The sequence below is a fragment of the Oncorhynchus mykiss genome, chromosome 16, assembly GCF_013265735.2.
Source record: "Oncorhynchus mykiss isolate Arlee chromosome 16, USDA_OmykA_1.1, whole genome shotgun sequence".
Taxonomy (NCBI): Eukaryota; Metazoa; Chordata; class Actinopteri; order Salmoniformes; family Salmonidae; genus Oncorhynchus; species Oncorhynchus mykiss.
This window is the reverse complement of record NC_048580.1, coordinates 64,628,393-64,650,797: the sequence shown is the minus strand read 5'-3', so window position 1 is coordinate 64,650,797 and position 22,405 is coordinate 64,628,393. Positions and strand designations below refer to the sequence as shown.

The 22,405-nt window shown below is 44.4% G+C and overlaps 2 protein-coding genes across 2 annotated transcripts; one reads left to right on the top strand and one right to left on the bottom strand.

Moving 5' to 3' along the window:
• The first annotated feature begins 230 nt into the window (after positions 1–230).
• parapinopsina (parapinopsin a) lies at positions 231–5,397 on the top strand. Its single transcript, NM_001124225.1, is given in 5 exon segments — positions 231–643; positions 928–1,018; positions 1,139–1,376; positions 1,549–1,791; positions 5,143–5,397. Coding segments are annotated over 5 exon segments (1,041 nt in total). The 5' UTR covers positions 231–300; the 3' UTR covers positions 5,269–5,397.
• Positions 5,398–5,616: 219 nt separating this feature from the next.
• Positions 5,617–20,355, bottom strand: LOC100136613 (complement C1q-like protein 3). Its single transcript, XM_021566951.2, has 5 exons — positions 20,182–20,355; positions 8,004–8,056; positions 7,108–7,337; positions 6,338–6,484; positions 5,617–6,038 (listed from the first exon to the last, which is right to left on the bottom strand). Exons 1-5 carry the CDS (start codon positions 20,182–20,184, stop codon positions 5,734–5,736), a joined length of 738 nt encoding a protein of 245 aa, XP_021422626.2. The 5' UTR covers positions 20,185–20,355; the 3' UTR covers positions 5,617–5,733.
• Positions 20,356–22,405: the final 2,050 nt, after the last annotated feature.

The window sequence follows — 22,405 nt, the reverse complement described above, 5'->3', positions numbered from 1 at the left end:
TTTATCTATTATAGATCAGATACTGGACTGCTTTATCTATTATAGATCTGCTATTGGACTGCTTTATCTATTATAGATCAGATACTGGACTGCTTTATCTATTATAGATCAGATACTGGACTGCTTTATCTATTATAGATCAGATACTGGACTGCTTTTGTGCTTTTATAGATTAGGAATACCATCGGACTAAAAGCTGACTCTACGCCCTTCCAGTGTGTTTCTTATATATCATAACACAGGTGTCTGGCCAGGTGGGTAGTGCTCACCACTCAACTCCACTGCCCCAAAAAGAACAGAATGGACCACCAACAGCTTCTCCCCAATCTCCATGGAAACATCTCCTCCTCCCCGGGCTCGGTCAGTGAAGCGCTGCTCTCCAGGACGGGCTTCACCATCCTGGCGGTGATCATTGGTGTGTTCTCGGTGTCCGGAGTCTGTATGAACGTCCTGGTCATCATGGTGACGATGAGACACCGAAAGCTGCGCCAGCCTTTGAACTACGCCCTAGTCAACCTGGCAGTGGCTGACCTGGGCTGTGCTCTGTTCGGGGGACTGCCCACGATGGTCACCAACGCTATGGGCTACTTCAGCATGGGGCGGCTAGGCTGCGTGCTGGAGGGTTTCGCTGTGGCTTTCTTTGGTGAGTTACCATCGAGGACCACTTTGGAAACAAGTGTTTTAATAAATACTTTTAAATCCTATCCTCTGGGAATACATTGTGCATCTAGTTGTATATGTTTTCACCCAAATAAATTCAATTAAATTCAATACAACAGCTTAGGGGTAGTAAATGGATGTGTCTGACTATGCAGAGAGAGTTAGATTTGTCAAATCTACTAGGCCTATTGATGTCAGTTGAATAGATGTGTTTGCTGGGTTATTGCATGTACATGTAGTGTACATGTTTGATGTTGTCCTTCCCAGGTATTGCAGGTCTGTGTTCAGTGGCCGTGATAGCTGTGGACCGTTATGTGGTGGTGTGTCGACCAATGGGGGCGGTCATGTTCCAGACCAGGTCAAGTATTCCATTTAACTCTCGTAACTGTGCATGTACAGAGGGAAAGATAGCAGTTGTGTAGAAGTAAGGATACATGTGTAATGAAGTTAACTGTAATGTATTCGTACTGTAACATAGGCACGCAGTCGGAGGGGTGGTCCTGTCCTGGGTGTGGTCGTTTTTATGGAACACCCCACCTCTGTTTGGCTGGGGCAGCTTTGAACTGGAGGGGGTTAGGACCTCCTGCTCCCCAAACTGGTACAGCAGGGAACCAGGAAACATGTCTTACATCATCCTTTACTTCCTGCTCTGCTTTGCCATTCCTTTCTCCATCATCATGGTCTCCTACGCTCGCATCCTCTTCACACTGCACCAGGTGGTGTGTGTGTGTGTGTTTATACGTGTGTGTGTGTGTGTGTGTGTGTTTGTGTGTGTGTGTGTGTGTGTGTGTGTGTGTGTGTGTGTGTGTGTGTGTGTGTGTGTGTGTGTGTGTGTGTGTGTGTGTGTGTGTGTGTGTGTGTGTGTACTCATGTGTGTGTTTGTCCCAGGTGTCCAAGCTGAAGGTGTTGGAGGGCAACAGCACCACCCGCGTGGAGATACAGGTTGTGCGTATGGTGGTAGTCATGGTGATGGCCTTCCTGCTCAGCTGGTTGCCCTACGCGGCCTTCGCCCTCTCTGTGATCCTTGACCCCAGCCTCCACATCAACCCTCTCATTGCCACGGTTCCCATGTACCTGGCCAAGAGTAGCACTGTCTACAACCCCATCATATACGTGTTCATGAACAGACAGGTGAGGGACAACACATACAGTACACAAGGAAAGAGGAGACCTAGTCAGTTGCACAACTGAATGGATTCAACCGAAAAGTGTCTTTCGTATTTAAACCAACCCCTCTGAATCAGGGAGGCTGCCTATGGACATCCATGTCAGCGCCCAGGGAGCAGTTGTTGTTTCATTGGCTTGTTCAAGGGCAAAAAAAAAAATGTTTTGCCCACCTTACCGGCTCTGGGATTTGAACCAGCAACCTCTTGGTTATAGGCCCAACACTCGTAACCGCTAGGCTGAGAGTTGTGTATAACAAGCACAGACACACATACAGTTGAAGTCGGAAGTTTACATACACTTAGGTTGGAGTAATTAAAACTCGTTTTTCAACCACTCCACAAATATCTTGTTAACAAACTATAGTTTAGCAAGTCGGTTAGGACATCTACTTTGTGCATGACACAAGTAATTTATCCAGCAATTGTTTACAGACAGATTATTTCACTTATAATTCACTGTATCACAATTCCAGTGTGTCAGAAGTTTACATACACTAAGTTGACTGTGCCTTTAAATAGCTTGGAAAAATCCAGAAAATTATGTCATGGCTTTAGAAGCTTCTGATAGGCTAATTGACATCATCTGAGTCAATTGAAGGTGTACCTGTGGATGTATTTCAATGTCTACCTTCAAACTCAGTGCCTCTTTGCTTGACATCATGGGAAAATCAAAAGATATCAGCCAAGACCCCGGAAAAAAAAATGTAGACCTCCACAATTCTGGTTCATCCTTGGGAGCAATTTCAAAACGCCTGAAGGTACCACGTTCATCTATACAAACAATAGTATGCAAGTATAAACACCATGTGCACATGCAGCCATCATACCGCTCAGGAAGGAGATGCGTTCTGTCTCCTAGAGATGAACGTACTTTGGTGCGAAAAGTGCAAATCAATCCCAGAACAACAGCAAAAGACCTTGTGAAGATGCTGGAGGAAACAGGTACAAAAGTATCTATATCCACAGTTAAATGAGTCCTATATCGACAGAACCTGAAAGGCCGCTCAGCAAGGAGGAAGCCACTGCTCCAAAACCTCCTTAAAAAATGCCAGACTACGGTTTGCAACTGCACATGAGGACAAAGATCGTACTTTTTGGAGAAATGTCCTTGGTCTGATTAAACAAAAATAGAACTGTTTGGCCACAATTACCATGTTATTATGTTTGGAGGAATAAGGGGGAGGCTTGCAAGTCGAAGAATACCATCCCAACCGTGAGACACCGGGGTGGCAGCATCATGTTGCGGGGGTGCATTGCTGAAGGAGGGACTGGTGCATTTCACAAAGTGATGTGGATATATAACATCTCAAGACATCTGTCAGGAAGTTAAAGCTTGGTTGCAAATGGGTCTCCCAAATGAACAATGACCCCAAGCATACTTCCAAAGTTATGGCAAAATGGCTTAAGGACAACAAAGTCAAAGTATTTGAGTGGGGTGGTTGGCGGAGCCAGGGTTTAAACCAGAGCCAACTCCCCGTACTCACCGTGGGGAGCGTGTGACCGGTCAGGCACCATGTTTTGCGGTGATATGCACTGTGTCTCCAGTGCTCATCCACAGCCCAGTGCGTGCTGTGCCAGCTCCCCGCACTTGCCGTGTGAAAGTGGGCATCTGTCCAGGACGGGTGGTGCCGGCTCAGCGTGCCTGGTCTCCAGTGCACCTCCTTGGTCCAGGATATCCTGCGCCGGCTCTACGCGCTGTATGTCCGGTGCGCCTTCACAGCCCAGTGCGTCCTGTGCCAGCTCCCCGCACATGCCGTGCGAAGGTGGTCTTTTGTCCAGGACGATTTGTGCCACCTCTATGCTCCAGACCTCCAGTGCGCCTCCACAGTCCAGTATATCTTGTTCTATTTCTTTGTTGGCCGGGTATAGTTCCCAATCAGAGGCAGCTGTCTATCGTTGTCTCTGATTGGGGATCATACTTAGGCAGCCTTTTTCCACCTGTTGTTTGTGGGATCTTGTTTTGGTACTGTGCTGTTTAGCCCTATTCATATTTGTTGTTTTTTCGGTGTTCATTTAATAAATTAAAATGTACGCCTACCACGCTGCACCTTGGTCCGATCCTTCCATCAACGAGCGTAACACTAACTGACTTAAGACAGAGAATTTTTACTAGGATTAAATGTCAAAACTGAAAAACTGAGTTTAAATGTATTTGGCTAAGGTGTATGTAAACTTCCGACTTCAACTGTACATACAAACACACAACACTGTGGTCTTCATATTCATGAGCATAGGTATGATTGTGTACTCTATAAAAAATCTGAGATACATCATAGAATCATCATTTGAAAGATGGAATATGCATTTTGTTATGTACTGTTTAATAATGAGTATTATCTAGCTGGTGGAGTCCATGTTGTTACTGTATTTTCTGAGAGTGTTATCTAGCTGGTGTAGTCCATGTTGTTAATGTGTTTTTTGAGAGTATTATCTAGCTAGTGTAGTACATGTTGTTACTGTGTTTTCTGAGAGTATTATATAGCTAGTGTGGTACATTCAGTGGTGTAAAGTACTTAAGTAGAAATACTTTAAAGTACTACTTAAGTAGGTTTTTGGGGTATCTGTACTTTATTTGACTATTTTTTTTAACATTTTGACTACTTTTACTTTTACTTCACTTTTACTTGTACTTTTTACTCCATACATTTTCCATGACACCCAAAAGTACTCATTACATTTTGAATGCTTAGCAGGACAGGAAAATGGTCCAATTAATGCATTTATTAAGAAAACATCCCTGGTCATCCCTACTGCCTCTGATCTGGTGGATTTACTAAACACACATGCTCCATTTGTAAAAATAATTATAAAAACAAGTAAATAGTGGTGCCTGGTTTGCTTAATATAAGGATTTTAAAATTATTTATACTTTACTTTTGATACTTAAGTATATTCAAAACCAAATATGTTTTTTACTGGGTGACTTTCACTTTTACTTGAGTCATTTTCTATTAAGGTACTTTTTACTTTTACTCAAGTATGACAATACGGTACTTTTTACTTTTACTCAAGTATGACAATACGGTACTTTTTACTTTTACTCAAGTATGACAATACGGTACTTTTTACTTTTACTCAAGTATGACAATACGGTACTTTTTACTTTTACTCAAGTATGACAATACGGTACTTTTTACTTTTACTCAAGTATGACAATACGGTACTTTTTACTTTTACTCAAGTATGACAATACGGTACTTTTTACTTTTACTCAAGTATGACAATACGGTACTTTTTACTTTTACTCAAGTATGACAATACGGTACTTTTTCCATCTCTGCGTCCATGAGTGTGTTGTGTATCTGTCTCTCTCCAGTTCCGGGACTGTGCTGTTCCTTTCTTGCTGTGTGGTCTGAACCCTTGGGCCTCAGAACCAGTGGGCTCTGAAGCTGATACCGCCCTGTCCTCCGTCAGCAAGAACCCACGAGTCTCACCCCAATGACAGCAACTTTCTATTTTCTTTGTACAATGTAAAGTTGCTGTTATAAAATATAGTTTGATGTGCAATATTTGGTTGTAACTGTTTCAAGAATACTAATAAAAGTATAGTCCATGATATATGGACAGAGACATCTCCAAGTGTATTGGAGATCATTAGTGTCACAAGGGCTTAAGGTGGATCCGGGTTCCTAATCTTAATCTGATTTACTACAAATATATTTAAATCACCTGCTGCCATATCCCGGTTTAATCTAATCTAAATTAAATTAATCTAAATTGATAACATGATCAAAGGGAGAAATACAAAAGTAATTGCTGCAAACCATTAATTCACGAAAGAAACGATTGCTGTTTTTAACATTGCTTTTATTGCCTCACACACATGTAAATGACAGCAAAAGAGATTATAATGTGTGGAAGTTAAGTGGAGAACCCTCCCAACCTACACCCTGACCCCCTCAGTCTCTCAGACGTTTTCTCCTTCAACCTGGAAGAGAAGGAAGCCACTGAAGGTGCTAAGGTTTTTGAAAGCATTACTGGTCACCTGGAAACTAGACGGTAGGACCAGGTAAACGATGTCTCCTTTGGCCAGCTGCAGGGTGGCCCCGTTGGACGCAAAGTCTTCATTGTCCCCCTTGTCCTGAAACTCATAGACCAGAGCTACCTGCTCTTGGTTCTTGTAAAGGGCCACACCGATGCTGGCCTCCTTTTTCCAGGCATAGGAGGTGAAAGTGAAGTAGTAGACTCCATGTACTGGTGCTGTGAATGCTCCTGTATGTGTCGACAAGGAACTTCATGAGAATTTCTGATTTATAAAGCATTATTAAACTATTTATAACGACAAGTTATCCTACTCTAAAGGTCCCGCTTTATTAGTAGTGTATCTTTATGAATCCTTATAGAGCATGAAATACAGTTATACATGATTTGTTACCCATTGATATGTAGTTCTTATAAAGCCAATATGTTATCTGGGAATGTTTCAGCCAGACAAAGCAAGAATTATATGGAAAAATTTGGATGCAGTGGGAGTTGTCTATGTAAATCGTAATAATATTTCAATGGCTGACCTGTCCGGGGGCTGAACGCGTTGCCAACGTTGGTGATGATGTGACTGTGGACCAGGTTGGTGTCTGCCTGGAAGGGCCCGGTGTTGCCGTAGCCCTCATTGTCCTGGATACTAGGTCGCAGGGCAGCTGAGAAGGCCACATCTACAGCTGAGTATAACAAAACAAATAAATTAGTTGATTTCAGTAGATTTGACATTGACATTTTTTTGCGCCCATCACCCACAGACATGTTGAACTAGCAGTGGCTAAAGAGTTACACTTTATTTGGATAGTCCATGCTTAACAGAACTATCAGTAGCATTTCAACAAACTATCTGCTAACCCTAACCCTAGCTCTAACCTTAACCCCTACCCTAACCCTAACCTTTACCCTTATTCTAAACCTAACCTTAAACTTAACCTTTACCCTTATTCTAAACCTAACCCTAACCCTAAACTTTACCTTTACCCTTATTCTAAACCTAACCCTAACTCTAAACTTAACCTTTGCCCTTATTCTAAACCTAACCCTATCCCTAACCTAACCGTATCAAGGTTTATCTTGGCCCATTGATAGACAACTTTCAAGTTGAGTAACCATTTAACATGATTTTTTTAAATATCTATCTTCCCCTTTAAATTCAAATCAACTTATTCAGTCATATCAGATAATGAATTATTGGCCATTGTTCTGTCATTGTTCATTTTCTGTGCATGTATATCATTTATATCTGGTGCATCTAGTTACTATTATATTAAGAAAACAATATATACAAATCCAAGAGACTTACAGTTGCATGACTTTCTCAAGTCCTCAACCTCCCTCCTCAGGTTCCCCACCTCGGCAGACAGGCCAGAGAAAAGGGTAATGAAAGGGTCACGGCTGTAATCAGAGATGGATTGCTTGTTGGTGGAATCATCTGCCTGTCCATAAGACAGACAAATGATCACAATCAGCTGGAGAGGAAGCATCGTCTTCTTCGTCTTCTTCATCATTGTCTTCATCTGGACCTGCAAGAGTCTGTGGAGTTGGGTAGTTCCAAGGACTTGTTTATAAAGGGTGAGGTCATGTGACCAAAGTAAAGGACTTATTAGGAATTACATGTTGAGTGTGGAAATTAGAAATACATTTTAACTGGGACTATTCCTGCCCTCTGTACAAACACATTTGTTGGACCTGGGCCAAATAACACATAAGTATCTGCAAGAGCAAACTTCAACCTCATTTCCCGAAAATCTTATCAACTGTTCAAATACAGGAAAACTTCGGTAAATGATTGTTTAATTTTTATCTTCTATTGATTTGTAAATATAGTATCATGCAGTCAATGATATTCAGTCTTGTTGTCAGTCTGCCACATTGCATTGGACTGAGAATCTAGCTACAAGGTGACACAACTGCCTCTAGTTCTCAGGTATCAAAACTGTGGCCACATCCCAATTATCTCTCCTTCCTCCCAAAGCGTGCACTAGTTCACTTCCCTTCACTGACTTAACAGAAAATTACTGTTATGAGAAACATGGAAACACAACTCTATTCCATACTTACTCCAATCCACTGTGTTTGCATTTTGTTGGAAGTAGTGAACGACACATACAGATCACACACTCAGAACAAACAATAAATCAGTCACAAAGCAGGCCCTAACATGGAACCCACATGGCAAACACAAAGAGGAAGACCCACCTGGAGACAGCACAGGGCAGGTGATGAAGGCAAAGGGTCTGACATGGCAACGCCTGGAACAGAAAGCACAAGACCAAAAGGGATGGAGGCGATTCATTGATGGCCTGTTTACCTCAAAGAATACAAAGGCCTAAGTAAGTAAGTGAACGAGTGGACACTTCAGGAGGAAGGAGATATTATTGGGACACACCCTGTGACTATGCATGCTACTTCTTGTCTCACCACGTCTCATTACGTCAGGCATTAGAGAGTTGATACTGAGAACTACAGGGTATAATTAATCAGTAAGGCCCAAGGGGGTGTGGTATATGGCCAATACACCACATCTAAGTGCTGTTCTTAGCATAACGCAATACGGAGTACCAGACAACTGCCCTTGCATTGGCTATATACCACACCCCCTCGGGCCTTATTGCTATTATAAACTGATTACCAAAGTAATTTGAGCAGTAAACATAAATGTTTTGTCATACTCATGGTATAAGGTCTGATATACCACGTCGGTCAGCCAATCAGCATTCTGGGCTGGAACCACCCAGCTTACAATATACCGTATGTCCAGAGCATCCTGAAGCTACATCTTATCTTTGACCCCTCTCACTCTGCTCCAGTTGTGCCACTTGGTCTGATATCACCCAGCTTTTTAGATCGGTTTTTAGATCTTCCGGCGCCGACAGAGATGGCCGCCTCGCTTCGCGTTCCTAGGAAACTATAATGTTTTTTTTTTTTACGTGTTATTTCTTACATTGGTACCCCAGGTAATCTTAGGTTTCATTACATACAGGCGGGAGGAACTACTGAATATAAGAGCAACGTCAACTCGCCATCATTACGACCAGGAATATGACTTTCGCAAAGCGGATCCTGTGTTCTGCCTTCCACCCAGGACAACAGATCAGATCCCAGCCGGCAACCCAAAACAACGATGTCGTAAAAGAGGCAAATGAAGCGGTCTTCTGGTCATGCTCCAGAGACGGGCACATCGTGCACCACTCCCTAGCATACTACTCGCCAATGTCCAGTCTCTTGACAACAAGGTTGATGAAATCCGAGAAAGGGTAGCATTCCAGAGAGACATCAGATACTGTAACGTTCTTTGCGTCACGGAAACATGGCTCACTCGAGAGACGCTAACGGAGTCGGGGCAGCCAGCTGGTTTCTTCACGCATCGCGCCGACAGAAACAAGCATCTTTCTGGTTGGAAGAGGGGCGGGGGTGTATGCCTTATGATTAACGAGATGTGGTGTGATCATAACAACATACAGGAACTCAAGTCCTTCTGTTCACCTGACTTAGAATTCCTCACAATCGAATGTCAACCGCATTATCTACCAAGAGAATTCTCTTCGATTATAATCACAGCCGTATATATTCCCCCCCAAGCAGACACATCGATGGCCCTGAACAAATTTTATTTGACTCTATGCAAACTGGAAACCACATATCCTGAGGCTGCATTCATTGTAGCTGGGGATTTTAACAAGGCTAATCTGAAAACAAGACTCCCTAAATTGTATGAGCATATCGATTGCGCAACCAGGGCTGGTAAAACCCTGGATTTGATATTCTAACTTCCGCGACGCATATAAGGCCCTCCCCGGCCCTCCTTTTGGAAAAGCTGACCACGACTCCATTTTGTTGCTCCCTGCCTACAGACAGAAACTAAAACAAGAAGCTCCCGCGCTCAGGTCTGTTCAACGCTGGTCCGACCAATCTGATTCCACGCTTCAAGACTGCTTCGATCACGTGGATTGGGATATGTTCCGCATTCCTTCCAACAACAACATTGACGAATACGCTGATTCGGTGAGCGAGTTCATTAAAAAGTGCATTGACGATGTCGTACCCATAGCAACGGTTAAAACATTCCCAAACCAGAAACTGTGGATTGATGGCAGCATTCACGTGAAAATGAAAGCGAAGGAAGCGGAACCATGACCGAATACAGACAGTGTAGCTATTCCCTCCGCAAAGTAATCAAACAAGCTAAGCATCAGTATAGAGACAAAGTAGAGTCGCAATTCAACGACTCAGACACAAGAGGTATGTGGCAGGGTCTACAGTCAATCACGGATTACAAAAAGAAAAAGAGCCCCGTCGCGGACCAGGATGTCTTGATCCCAGACAGACTAAATAGCTTTTTTGCCCGCTTTGAGGACAATACAGTGCCAGAGACACGGCCCGCAACGAAACCTGCGGACTCTCCTTCACTGCAGCTGACGTGAGTAAAACATTTAAACGTGTTAACCCTCGCAAGGCTCCAGGCCCAGACGGCATCCCCAGCCGCGTCCTCAGAGCATGCGCAGACCAGCTGGCTGGTGGGTTTACGGACATATTCAATCAATCCTTACAGTCTGCTGTTCCCACATGCTTCAAGAGGGCCACCATTGTCCCTGTTCCCAAGAAAGCTAAGGTAACTGAGCTAAACGACTACCGCCCCGTAGCACTCACTTTCGTCATCATGAAGTGCTTTGAGAGACTAGTCAAGGACCATATCACCTCCACCCTACCTGACACCCTAAACCCACTCCAATTTGCTAACCGCCCAAATAGGTCCACAGACGACGCAATCGCAACCACACTGCACTAACCCATCTGGACAAGAGGAATACCTATGTGAGAATGCTGTTCATCAAATACAGCTCAGCATTTAACACCATAGTACCCTCCAAACTCGTCATCAAGCTCGAGACCCTGGGTCTCGACCCCGCCCTGTGCACCTGGGTACTGGACTTCCTGACGGGCCGCCCCCAGGTGGTGAGGGTAGGTAACAACATCTCCACCCCGCTGATCCTCAACACTGGGGCCCCACAAGGGTGCGTTCTGAGCCCTCTCCTGTACTCCCTGTTCACCCACGACTACGTGGCCATGCACGCCTCCAACTCAATCATCAAGTTTGCGGACGACACTACAGTGGTAGACTTGATTACCAACAACGACAAAACGGCCTACAGGGAGGAGGTGAGGGCCCTCGGAGTGTGGTGTCAGGAAAATAACCTCACACTCAACGTCAACAAAACAAAGGAGATGATTGTGGACTTCAGGAAACAGCAGAGGGAGCACCCCCCTATCCTCATCGATGGAACAGTAGTGGAGAGGGTAGTAAGTTTTAAGTTCCTCGGCGTACACATCACGGAAAAACTGAATTGGTCCACCCACACTCTCAGCGTTGTGGAGAAGGCACAGCAGCGCCTCTTCAACCTCAGGAGGCTGAAGAAATTTGGCTTGTCACCAAAAGCACTCACAAACTTCTACAGATGCACAATCGAGAGCATCCTGTCGGGCTGTATCACCGCCTGGTACGGGAACTGCTCCGCCCACAACCGTAAGGCTCTCCAGAGGGTAGTGAGGTCTGCACAACGCATCACCAAGGGCAAACTACCTGGCCTCCAGGACACCTACACCACCCGATGTCACAGGAAGGCCATAAAGATGATCCAAGATGGCGTAGCAGTCAGACGTCGTGTCGTGTCGTGTCCCTTGTATATATTCAGGGTTTTTTTCAGATTTTTCTTCGCATATCTTTTAAAACATTTTTATAAACCTCAACATCTAAATACTCTCCTGCAACCCGCCTCACCCAATGTAGCGTGGATCTGCTTTTTTTTCTAAAGTATTTATATTTACTTCGGATCCGGAACCCCTCAACTGAAGCTAGCCAGCTAACTACCAGCTATCAGTCAGCAAACCATTGCTAGCGGTCATTGGCTAACCTTTAGCTCGGAAAGCTCTCGCCAGTTCGAACAACGCGACTCTAACCAGAGCATAACGGACCTATTATTTTTATCCCCGGATTCCCACCGCAAACGGAACTTTTTCATCTGGATCTTCACAACTAGCTAACTAGCTAAACTCAACCCCGGATGACTACTCCTGGCTAGCGTTTCCATCCACTTAACTTGAAGCTAGCCCGGCCAGAGCTCCTGTGCTACCACCGAAGCATACTCCTGGGCTACAATATCCGGACCCACGACCGGTCTATCGATGTCACCGCATGAAGAGGCATAAACAGACTTAACCCCCATCGCGACGTCCCCCAAAGGCTAACTTTCTAGCCCTTGCTATCTGCTTGCTTGCTAATTCGGCCTGCTAACTGCTAGCTTGTTTAGCCCCGGCCTACTAACTGTTAGCTTGTTATCACTGTCTGAATCGCCGCTTCCCCAGCCAGGCCATCCACTCACTGGACCCATATTTACTATCAATCTCCATTAATCACGGTACTCCATTCTGTTTGTTTATGATTTATCTGTCGGCCCCAGCCGCACTCAGGCTCTGTGTGTAGTTAATCCGACCCTCTCTGCCTAGTCAACGCCATTTTACCTGCTGTTGTTGTGCTAGCTGATTAGCTGTTGTTGTCTCACCTACTGGTTTAGCTAGCTCTCCCAATCAACACCTGTGATTACTCTATGCCTCGCTGTATGTCTCTCTCAAATGTCAATATGCCTTGTATACTGTTGTTCAGGTTAGTTATCATTGTTTTAGTTTACAATGGAGCCCATAGTTCCACTCTTCATACCCCTGATACCTCCATTGTCCCACCTCCCACACATGCGGTGACCTCACCCATTACAACCAGCATGTCCAGAGATACAACCTCTCTTATCATCACCCAGTGCCTGGGCTTACCTCCGCTGTACCCGCACCCAACCATACCCCTTTCTGCGCATTATGCCCTGAATATATTCTACCATGCCCAGAAATCTGCTCCTTTTATTCTTTGTCCCCAACGCTCTAGGCAACCAGTTTTGATAGCCTTTAGCCGCACCCTCATACTACTCCTCCTCTGTTCCGCGGGTGATGTGGAGGTAAACCCAGGCCCTGCATGTCCCCAGGCACCCTCATTTGTTGACTTCTGTGATCGAAAAAGCCTTGGTTTCATGCATGTCAACATCAGAAGCCTCCTCCCTAAGTTTGTTTTACTCACTGCTTTAGCACACTCTGCTAACCCTGATGTCCTTGCCGTGTCTGAATCCTGGCTCAGGAAGGCCACAAAAATTCTGAGATTTCCATACCCAACTATAACATTTTCCGTCAAGATAGAACTGCCAAAGGGGGAGGAGTTGCAGTCTACTGCAGAGAGAGCCTGCAAAGTAATGTCATACTTTCCAGGTCCATACCCAAACAGTTCGAACTGCTAATTTTAAAAATTACTCTCTCCAGAAATAAGACTCTCACTGTTGCCGCCTGCTACCGACCCCCCTCAGCTCCCAGCTGTGCCCTGGACACCATTTGTGAATTGATTGCCCCCCATCTAGCTTCAGAGTATGTTTTGTTAGGTGACCTAAACTGGGATATGCTTAACACCCCAGCAGTCCTACAATCTAAGCTAGATGCCCTCAATCTCACACAAATCATCAAGGAACCCACCAGGTACAACCCTAAATCTGTAAACAAGGGCACCCTCGTAGACGTCATCCTGACCACTGGCCCTCCAATTACACCTCCGCTGTCTTCAACCAGGATCTCAGCGATCACTGCCTCATTGCCTGTATCCGCTACGGATCCGCAGTCAAACGACCACCCCTCATCACTGTCAAACGCTCCCTAAAACACTTCTGTGAGCAGGCCTTTCTAATCGACCTGGCCCGGGTATCCTGGAAGGACATTGACCTCATCCCGTCAGTTGAGGATGCCTGGTCATTCTTTAAAAGTAACTTCCTCACCATTTTAGATAAGCATGCTCTGTTCAAAAAATGCAGAACTAAGAACAGATACAGCCCTTGGTTCACCCCAGACCTGACTGCCCTCGACCAGCACAAAAACATCCTGTGGCGGACTGCAATAGCATCGAATAGTCCCCGCGATATGCAACTGTTCAGGGAAGTCAGGAACCAATACACGCAGTCAGTCAGGAAAGCAAAGGCCAGCTTCTTCAGGCAGAAATGTGCATCCTGTAGCTCTAACTCCAAAATGTTCTGGGACACTGTGAAGTCCATGGAGAACAAGAGCATCTCCTCCCAGCTGCCCACTGCACTGAGGCTAGGTAACATGGTCACCACCGATAAATCCATGATTATCGAAAACTTCAACAAGCATTTCTCAACAGCTGGCCATGCCTTCCTCCTGGCTACTCCAACCTCGGCCAACAGCTCCGCCCCCAACCCCCCCCCCCCCCCCCCCCCCCCCCCCCCCGCAGCTACTCGCCCAAGACTCTCCAGGTTCTCCTTTAACCAAATCCAGATAGCAGATGTTCTGAAAGAGCTTCAAAACCTGGACCCGTACAAATCAGCTGGGCTTGACAATCTGGACCCTCTATTTCTGAAACTATCCGCCGCCATTGTCGCAACCCCTACTACCAGCCTGTTCAAACTCTCTTTCATATCGTCTGAGATCCCCAAGGATTGGAAAGCTGCCGCAGTCATCCCCCTCTTCAAAGGGGGAGACACCCTGGACCCAAACTGTTACAGACCTATATCTATCCTGCCTTGCCTATCTGAGGTCTTCGAAAGCCAAGTCAACAAACAGGTCACTGACCATCTCGAATCTCACCGTGCCTTCTCCGCTGTGCAATCTGGTTTCCAAGCCGGTCACGGGTGCACCTCAGCCACGCTCAAGGTACTAAACGATATCATAACTGCTATCGATAAAAGACAGTACTGTGCAGCCATCTTCATCATATCAGTTTGTCTCTGTGAATGGTTTGTGCTCTGACAAATCAACTGTACATTTCGATGTTCCGTTTTAGGACCACTATTGTTTTCACTATATATTTTACCTCTTGGGGATGTTATTCGAAAACATAATGTTAACTTTCACTGCTATGCGGATGACACACAGCTGTACATTTCAATGAAACATGGTGAAGCCCCAAAATTGCCCTTGCTAGAAGCATGTGTTTCAGACATAGGGAAGTGGATGGCTGCAAACTTTCTACTTTTAAACTCGGACAAAACAGAGATGCTTGTTCTAGGTCCCAAGAAACAAAGAGATCTTCTGTTGAATCTGACAATTAATCTTAATGGTTGTACAGTTGTCTCAAATAAAACTGTGAAGGACCTCTGCGTTACTCTGGACCCTGATCTCTCTTTTGAAGAACATATCAAGACCATTTCAAGGACAGCTTTTTTCCATCTACGTAACATTGCAAAAATCAGAAACTTTCTGTCCAAAAATGATGCAGAAAAATGAATCCAAGCTTTTGTCACTTCTAGGTTAGACTACTGCAATGCTCTACTTTCCGGCTACCCGGATAAAGCACTAAATAAACTTCAGTTAGTGCTAAATACGGCTGCTAGAATCCTGACTAGAACCAAAAAAAATTATCATATTACTCCAGTGCTAGCCTCTCTACACTGGCTTTCTGTCAAAGCAAGGGCTGATTTCAAGGTTTTACTGCTAACCTACAAAGCATTACATGGGCTTGCTCCTACCTATCTCTCTGATTTGGTCCTGCCGTACATACCTACACGTACGCTACGGTCACAAGACGCAGGCCTCCTAATTGTCCCTAGAATTTCTAAGCAAACAGCTGGAGGCAGGGCTTTCTCCTATAGAGCTCAATTTTTATAGAACGGTCTGCCTACCCATGTCAGAGACGCAAACTCGGTCTCAACCTTTAAGTCTTTACTGAAGACTCATCTCTTCATTGGTCATATGATTGAGTGTAGTCTGGCCCAGGAGTGGGAAGGTGAACGGAAAGGCTCTGTAGCAACGAACCGCCCTTGCTGTCTCTGCCTGGCCGGTTCCCCTCTTTCCACTGGGATTCTCTGCCTCTAACCCTATTACGGGGGCTGAGTCACTGACTTACTGGGCCCCCCCCCCCCTTGGGTTGTGCCTTGGCGGAGGTCTTTGTGGGCTATACTCAGCCTTGTCTCAGGATGGTAAGTTGGTGGTTGAAGATATCCCTCTAGTGGTGTGGGGGCTGTGCTTTGGCAAAGTGGGTGGGGTTATATCCTTCCTGTTTGGCCCTGTCCGGGGGTGTCCTCGGATGGGGCCACAGTGTCTCCTGACCCCTCCTGTCTCAGCCTCCAGTATTTATGCTGCAGTAGTTTATGTGTCGGGGGGGCTAGGGTCAGTTTGTTATATCTGGAGTACTTCTCCTGTCCTATTCGGTGTCCTGTGTGAATCTAAGTGTGCGTTCTCTAATTCTCTCCTTCTCTCTTTCTTTCTCTCTCTCGGAGGACCTGAGCCCTAGGATCATGTCCCAGGACTACCTGACATGATGACTCCTTGCTGTCCCCAGTCCACCTGACCGTGCTGCTGCTCCAGTTTCAACTGTTCTGCCTTATTATTATTCGACCATGCTGGTCATTTATGAACATTTGAACATCTTGGCCATGTTCTGTTATAATCTCCACCCGGCACAGCCAGAAGAGGACTGGCCAGCCCACATAGCCTGGTTCCTCTCTAGGTTTCTTCCTAGGTTTTGGCCTTTCTAGGGAGTTTTTCCTAGCCACCATGCTTCTACACCTGCATTGCTTGCTGTTTGGGGTTTTATGCTGGGTTTCTGTACAGCACTTTGAGATATCAGCTGATGTACGAAGGGCTATATAAATACATTTGATTTGATTTGATTTGATCAACCTTGCCAAGGCTTTCAACTCTGTCGATCACCATATTCTTATTGGCAGACTCAGTAGCCTCGGTTTTTCTGATGACTGCCATGCCTGGTTCACCAACTACTTTGCAGACAGAGTTCAGTGTGTCAAATCGGAGGGCATGATGTCCGGTCCTCTGGCAGTCTCTATGGGGGGTGCCACAGGGTTCAATTCTCGGGCCGACTCTTTTTTCTGTATATGTCAATGATGTTGCTCTTGCTGCGGGCAATTCCCTGATCCACCTCTACGCAGACGACACCATTCTGTATACTTCCAGCCCGTCCTTGGACACTGTGCTATCTAACCTCCAAACGAGCTTCAATGCCATACAACACTCCTTCCGTGGCCTCTAACTGCTCTTAAACGCTAGTAAAATCAAATGCATGCTTTTCAACCGTTCGCTGCCAGCACCCGCACGCCCGACTAGCATCATCACCCTAGATGGTTCCGACCTAGAATATGTGGACATCTATAAGTACCTACTGTAGGTGTCTGGCTAGACTGTAAACTCTCCTTCCAGACTCATATCAAACATCTACAATCTACAATCAAATCTAGAGTCGGCTTTCTATTCCACAACAAAGCCTCCTTCACTCACGCCGCCAAACTTACCATAGTAAAACTGACTATCCTACCGATCCTCGACTTCGGCGATGTCATCTACAAAATAGCTTCCAACACTCTACTCAGCAAACTGGATGCAGTTTATCACAGTGCCATACGTTTTGTTACTAAAGCACCTTATACCACCCACCACTGCGACCTGTATGCTCTAGTCGGCTGGCCCTCGCTACATATTCGTCGCCAGACCCACTGGCTCCAGGTCATCTACAAGTCCATGCTAGGTAAAGCTCCGCCTTATCTCAGTTTACTGGTCACGTAGCACGCGCTCCAGCAGGTGTATCTCACTGATCATCCCTAAAGCCAACACCTCATTTGACCGCCATTCGTTCCAGTTCTCTGCTGCCTGTGACTGGAACGAATTGCAAAAATCGCTGAAGTTGGAAACTTTTATCTCCCTCACCAACTTCAAACATCTGCTATCTGAGCAGCTAACCGATCGCTGCAGCTGTACATAGTCTATCGGTAAATTGCCCACCCAATTTTACTTACCTCATCCCCATACTATTTATATTTATTTACTTTTCTGCTCTTTTGCACACCAATATCTCTACCTGTACATGACCATCTGATCATTTATCACTCCTGTGTTAATCTGCAAAATTGTAATTATTCGCTTACCTCCTCATGCCTTTTGGACACAATGTATATAGACTCTCTTATTTTTCTACTGTGTTATTGGCTTGTTAATTGATTACTCCATGTGTAACTCTGTGTTGTCTGTTCACGCTGCTATGCTTTATCTTGGCCAGGTCGCAGTTGCAAATGAGAACTTGTTCTCAACTAGCCTACCTGGTTAAATAAAGGTGAAATAAAAAGGACAACAACAACCCGAGCCACTGCCTGTTCACCCCGCTATCATCCAGAAGGCGAGGTCAGTACAGGTGCATCAAGGCTGGAACCGAGAGACTGAAAAACAGCTTCTATCTCAAGGCCATCAGACTGTTAAACAGCCACCACTAACATTGAGTGGCTGCTGCCAACACACTGACTCAACTCCAGCCACTTTAATAATGGGAATTGATGGAAATTGATGTAAAATATATCACTAGCCACTTTAAACAGTGCTACTTAATATAATGTTTACATACCCTACATTACTCATCTCATATGTATATGTACAGTGCCTTGCGAAAGTATTCGGCCCCCTTGAACTTTGCGACCTTTTGCCACATTTCAGGCTTCAAACATAAAGATATAAAACTTTATTTTGTTTGTGAAGAATCAACAACAAGTCGGACACAATCATGAAGTGGAACGACATTTATTGGATATTTCAAACTTTTTTAACAAATCAAAAACTGAAAGCGCAGAGAGCATCATGAAGAACAAGGAACACACCAGGCAGGTCCGAGATACTGTTGTGAAGAAGTTTAAAGCCGGATTTGGATACAAAAAGATTTCCCAAGCTTTAAACATCCCAAGGACCACTGTGCAAGCGATAATATTGAAATGGAAGGGGTATCAGACCACTGCAAATCTACCAAGACCTGGCCGTCCCTCTAAACTTTCAGCTCATACAAGGAGAAGACTGATCAGAGATGCAGCCAAGAGGCCCATGATCACTCTGGATGAACTGCAGAGATCTACAGCTGAGGTGAGAGACTCTGTCCATAGGACAACAATCAGTCGTATATTGCACAAATCTGGCCTTTATGGAAGAGTGGCAAGAAGAAAGCCATTTCTTAAAGATATCCATAAAAAGTGTCATTTAAAGTTTGCCACAAGCCACCTGGGAGACACACCAAACATGTGGAAGAAGGTGCTCTGGTCAGATGAAACCAAAATTGAACTTTTTGGCAACAATGCAAACCGTTATGTTTGGCGTAAAAGCAACACAGCTGAACACACCATCCCCACTGTCAAACATGGTGGTGGCAGCATCATGGTTTGGGCCTGCTTTTCTTCAGCAGGGACAGGGAAGATGGTTAAAATTGATGGGAAGATGGATGGAGCCAAATACAGGACCATTCTGGAGGAAAACCTGATGGAGTCTGCAAAAGACCTGAGACTGGGACGGAGACTTGTCTTCCAACAAGACAATGATCCAAAACATAAAGCAAAATCTACAATGGAATGGTTCAAAAATAAACATATCCAGGTGTTAGAATGGCCAAGTCAAAGTCCAGACCTGAACCCAATCGAGAATCTGTGGAAAGAACTGAAAACTGCTGTTCACAAATGCTCTCCATCCAACCTCACTGAGCTCGAGCTGTTTTGCAAGGAGGAATGTGAAAAAATTTCAGTCTCTCGATGTGCAAAACTGATAGAGACATACCCCAAGCGACTTACAGCTGTAATCGCAGCAAAAGGTGGCGCTACAAAGTATTAACTTAAGGGGGCTGAATAATTTTGCACGCCCAATTTTTCAGTTTTTGATTTGTTAAAAAAGTTTGAAATATCCAATAAATGTCGTTCCACTTCATGATTGTGTCCCACTTGTTGTTGATTCTTCACAAAAAAATACAGTTTTATATCTTTATGTTTGAAGCCTGAAATGTGGCAAAAGGTCGCAAAGTTCAAGGGGGATGAATACTTTCGCAAGGCACTGTATATACTGTACTCTATATCATCTACTGCATCTTGCCATCTTTATCTTTCATGTATCACTAGCCACTTTAACTATGCCACTTTGTTTACCATCTACTGTATCTGCCTGTGCCGTTCTGTACCATCACTCATTCATATATCTTTATGTACATATTCTTTATACCTTTACACTTGTGTGTATAACATAGTAGTTTTGGAACTGTTAGGTTGGTTATTACTGCATTGTCGGAACTAGAAGCACAAGCTTTTCGCTACACTCGCATTAACATCTGCTAACCATGTGTATGTGACAAATACAATTTGATATGATTTAGTTGTCTGTATTTTATTTCCTTCAAAAAACGGTTTATCTGGACCTATGTCCATGTGTCAGAGTACTAAGGCTTGTACCGGTATTTACAATGGTGTGTAAGTATGATAAGGGTGTTAATGTTAAACAATGCGAGAACATTGGATTAGAATGAACCTACCATAAAGTCAAATATTTCTTTATCTATGGCGGTTTTCCTTGGAATGGAGGATTTGTCTAAAAAGCTACTTCTGTTGTGGAAAATATTAAATCACATTCTTCTTTGACACCGGAGCTTGTAAATTCAATTAGACTTTATTACAAAAGTAACAGAAGTGGAGCCTTTCTGTGGAAAAAAACAGCCTCCTCATTCTTAGTGCTTGGCTTTTATACAGTTTTACCCTTACATAACGTCATCATCCCACTTTACAAATCATGTTGTCTTACTTAGTTTCCATTCTCTTATTGGCTCAGACATTGGGGCATAGATTCTATTGGTAGCGTGACATGCATACTCCCACTGGTGCCTATCACTGATTAGCTCATTTTCCTGTCCAAAGATCTTCTGAAGTTTAGACCATTGTTGTCTATGTATGATTAACCCATGTGTGTGTACAGTAGCCTTCACAAGATCAGATGTGGCCCAGACCAAACATGTCTTGTTGGTTTGCCTTGCCTCATCAACACAGATTCTGTTTACGTTCTGATTTTTATGTCCAATGGTCAATTTGATGTGGATCTAGCTTGGACACTCACATAGGTTAAGCCTTCATTCAGTTTACACATGTCTAATATTTAAACTTTTATTGATTCTTCTTTCTACTTCAAAGAGAACAGTACAGGCTACTGGAAATCAACCCTAGTCATGAATATTCACCTACACTTCCTTGTGCAAATAACGCTTGAATATGAACATTAACAGATGCACTATAGCTTAGGATGGCGCTCTCTCTTGAGGAAAGTGTCTGTAACCAGGATGGATCCGTGGTGAGACAGATAGCAGAAGTCACCACCATCTTCATCCTCCTTTACATCTCACCATCATCTTCATCCTCCTTTACATCTCACCATCATCTTCATCCTCCTCTACATCTCACCACCATCTTCATCCTCCTTTACATCTCACCATCATCTTCATCCTCCTTTGCATCTCACCATCATCTTCATCCTCCTTTACATCTCACCCTCATCTTCATCCTCCTTTACATCTCACCATGATCTTCATCCTCCTTTACATCTTCGTCCTCCTTTACATCTCACCCTCATCTTCATCCTCCTTTACATCTCACCTTCATCTTCATCCTCCTTTACATCTCACCATCATCTTCATCCTCCTTGACATCTCACCACCACATTCATCCTCCTTTACATCTCACCATCATCTTCATCCTCCTTTACATCTCACCATCATCTTCATCCTCCTTTACATCTCACCATCATCTTCATCCTCCTTTACATCTCACCATCATCTTCATCCTCCTTTACATCTCACCATCATCTTCATCCTCCTTTACATCTCACCCTCATCTTCATCCTCCTTTACATCTTACCCTCATCTTCATCCTCCTTTACATCTCACCATCATCTTCATCCTCCTTTACATCTCACCATCATCTTCATCCTCCTTTACATCTCACCATCATCTTCATCCTCCTTTACATCTCACCCTCATCTTCATCCTCCTTTACATCTCACCATGATCTTCATCCTCCTTTACATCTTCGTCCTCCTTTACATCTCACCCTCATCTTCATCCTCCTTTACATCTCACCTTCATCTTCATCCTTCTTTACATCTCACCATCATCTTCATCCTCCTTGACATCTCACCACCACCTTTATCCTCCTTTACATCTCACCATCATCTTCATCCTCCTTTACATCTCACCCTCATCTTCATCCTCCTTTACATCTCACCATCATCTTCATCCTCCTTTACATCTCACCATCATCTTCATCCTCCTTTACATCTCACCCTCATCTTCATCCTCCTTTACATCTCACCATCATCTTCATCCTCCTTTACATCTTACCATCATCTTCATCCTCCTTCACATCTCACCATCATCTTCATCCTCCTTTACATCTCACCCTCATCTTCATCCTCCTTTACATCTCACCATCATCTTCATCCTCCTTGACATCTCACCACCATCTTCATCCTCCTTTACATCTCACCCTCATCTTCATCCTCCTTTACATCTCACCCTCATCTTCATCCTCCTTTACATCTCACCCTCATCTTCATCCTCCTTTACATCTCACCCTCATGATCACCATTTCCAGCTTCATCAACCACAAACCATTACTTCTATTTCATCACAGTTCTGTCAATTATCTACATGAGGGAGACCAAACTGAATGACATCAATTTTCAGACTTGTTTATTAGTATCAGCAATGTACA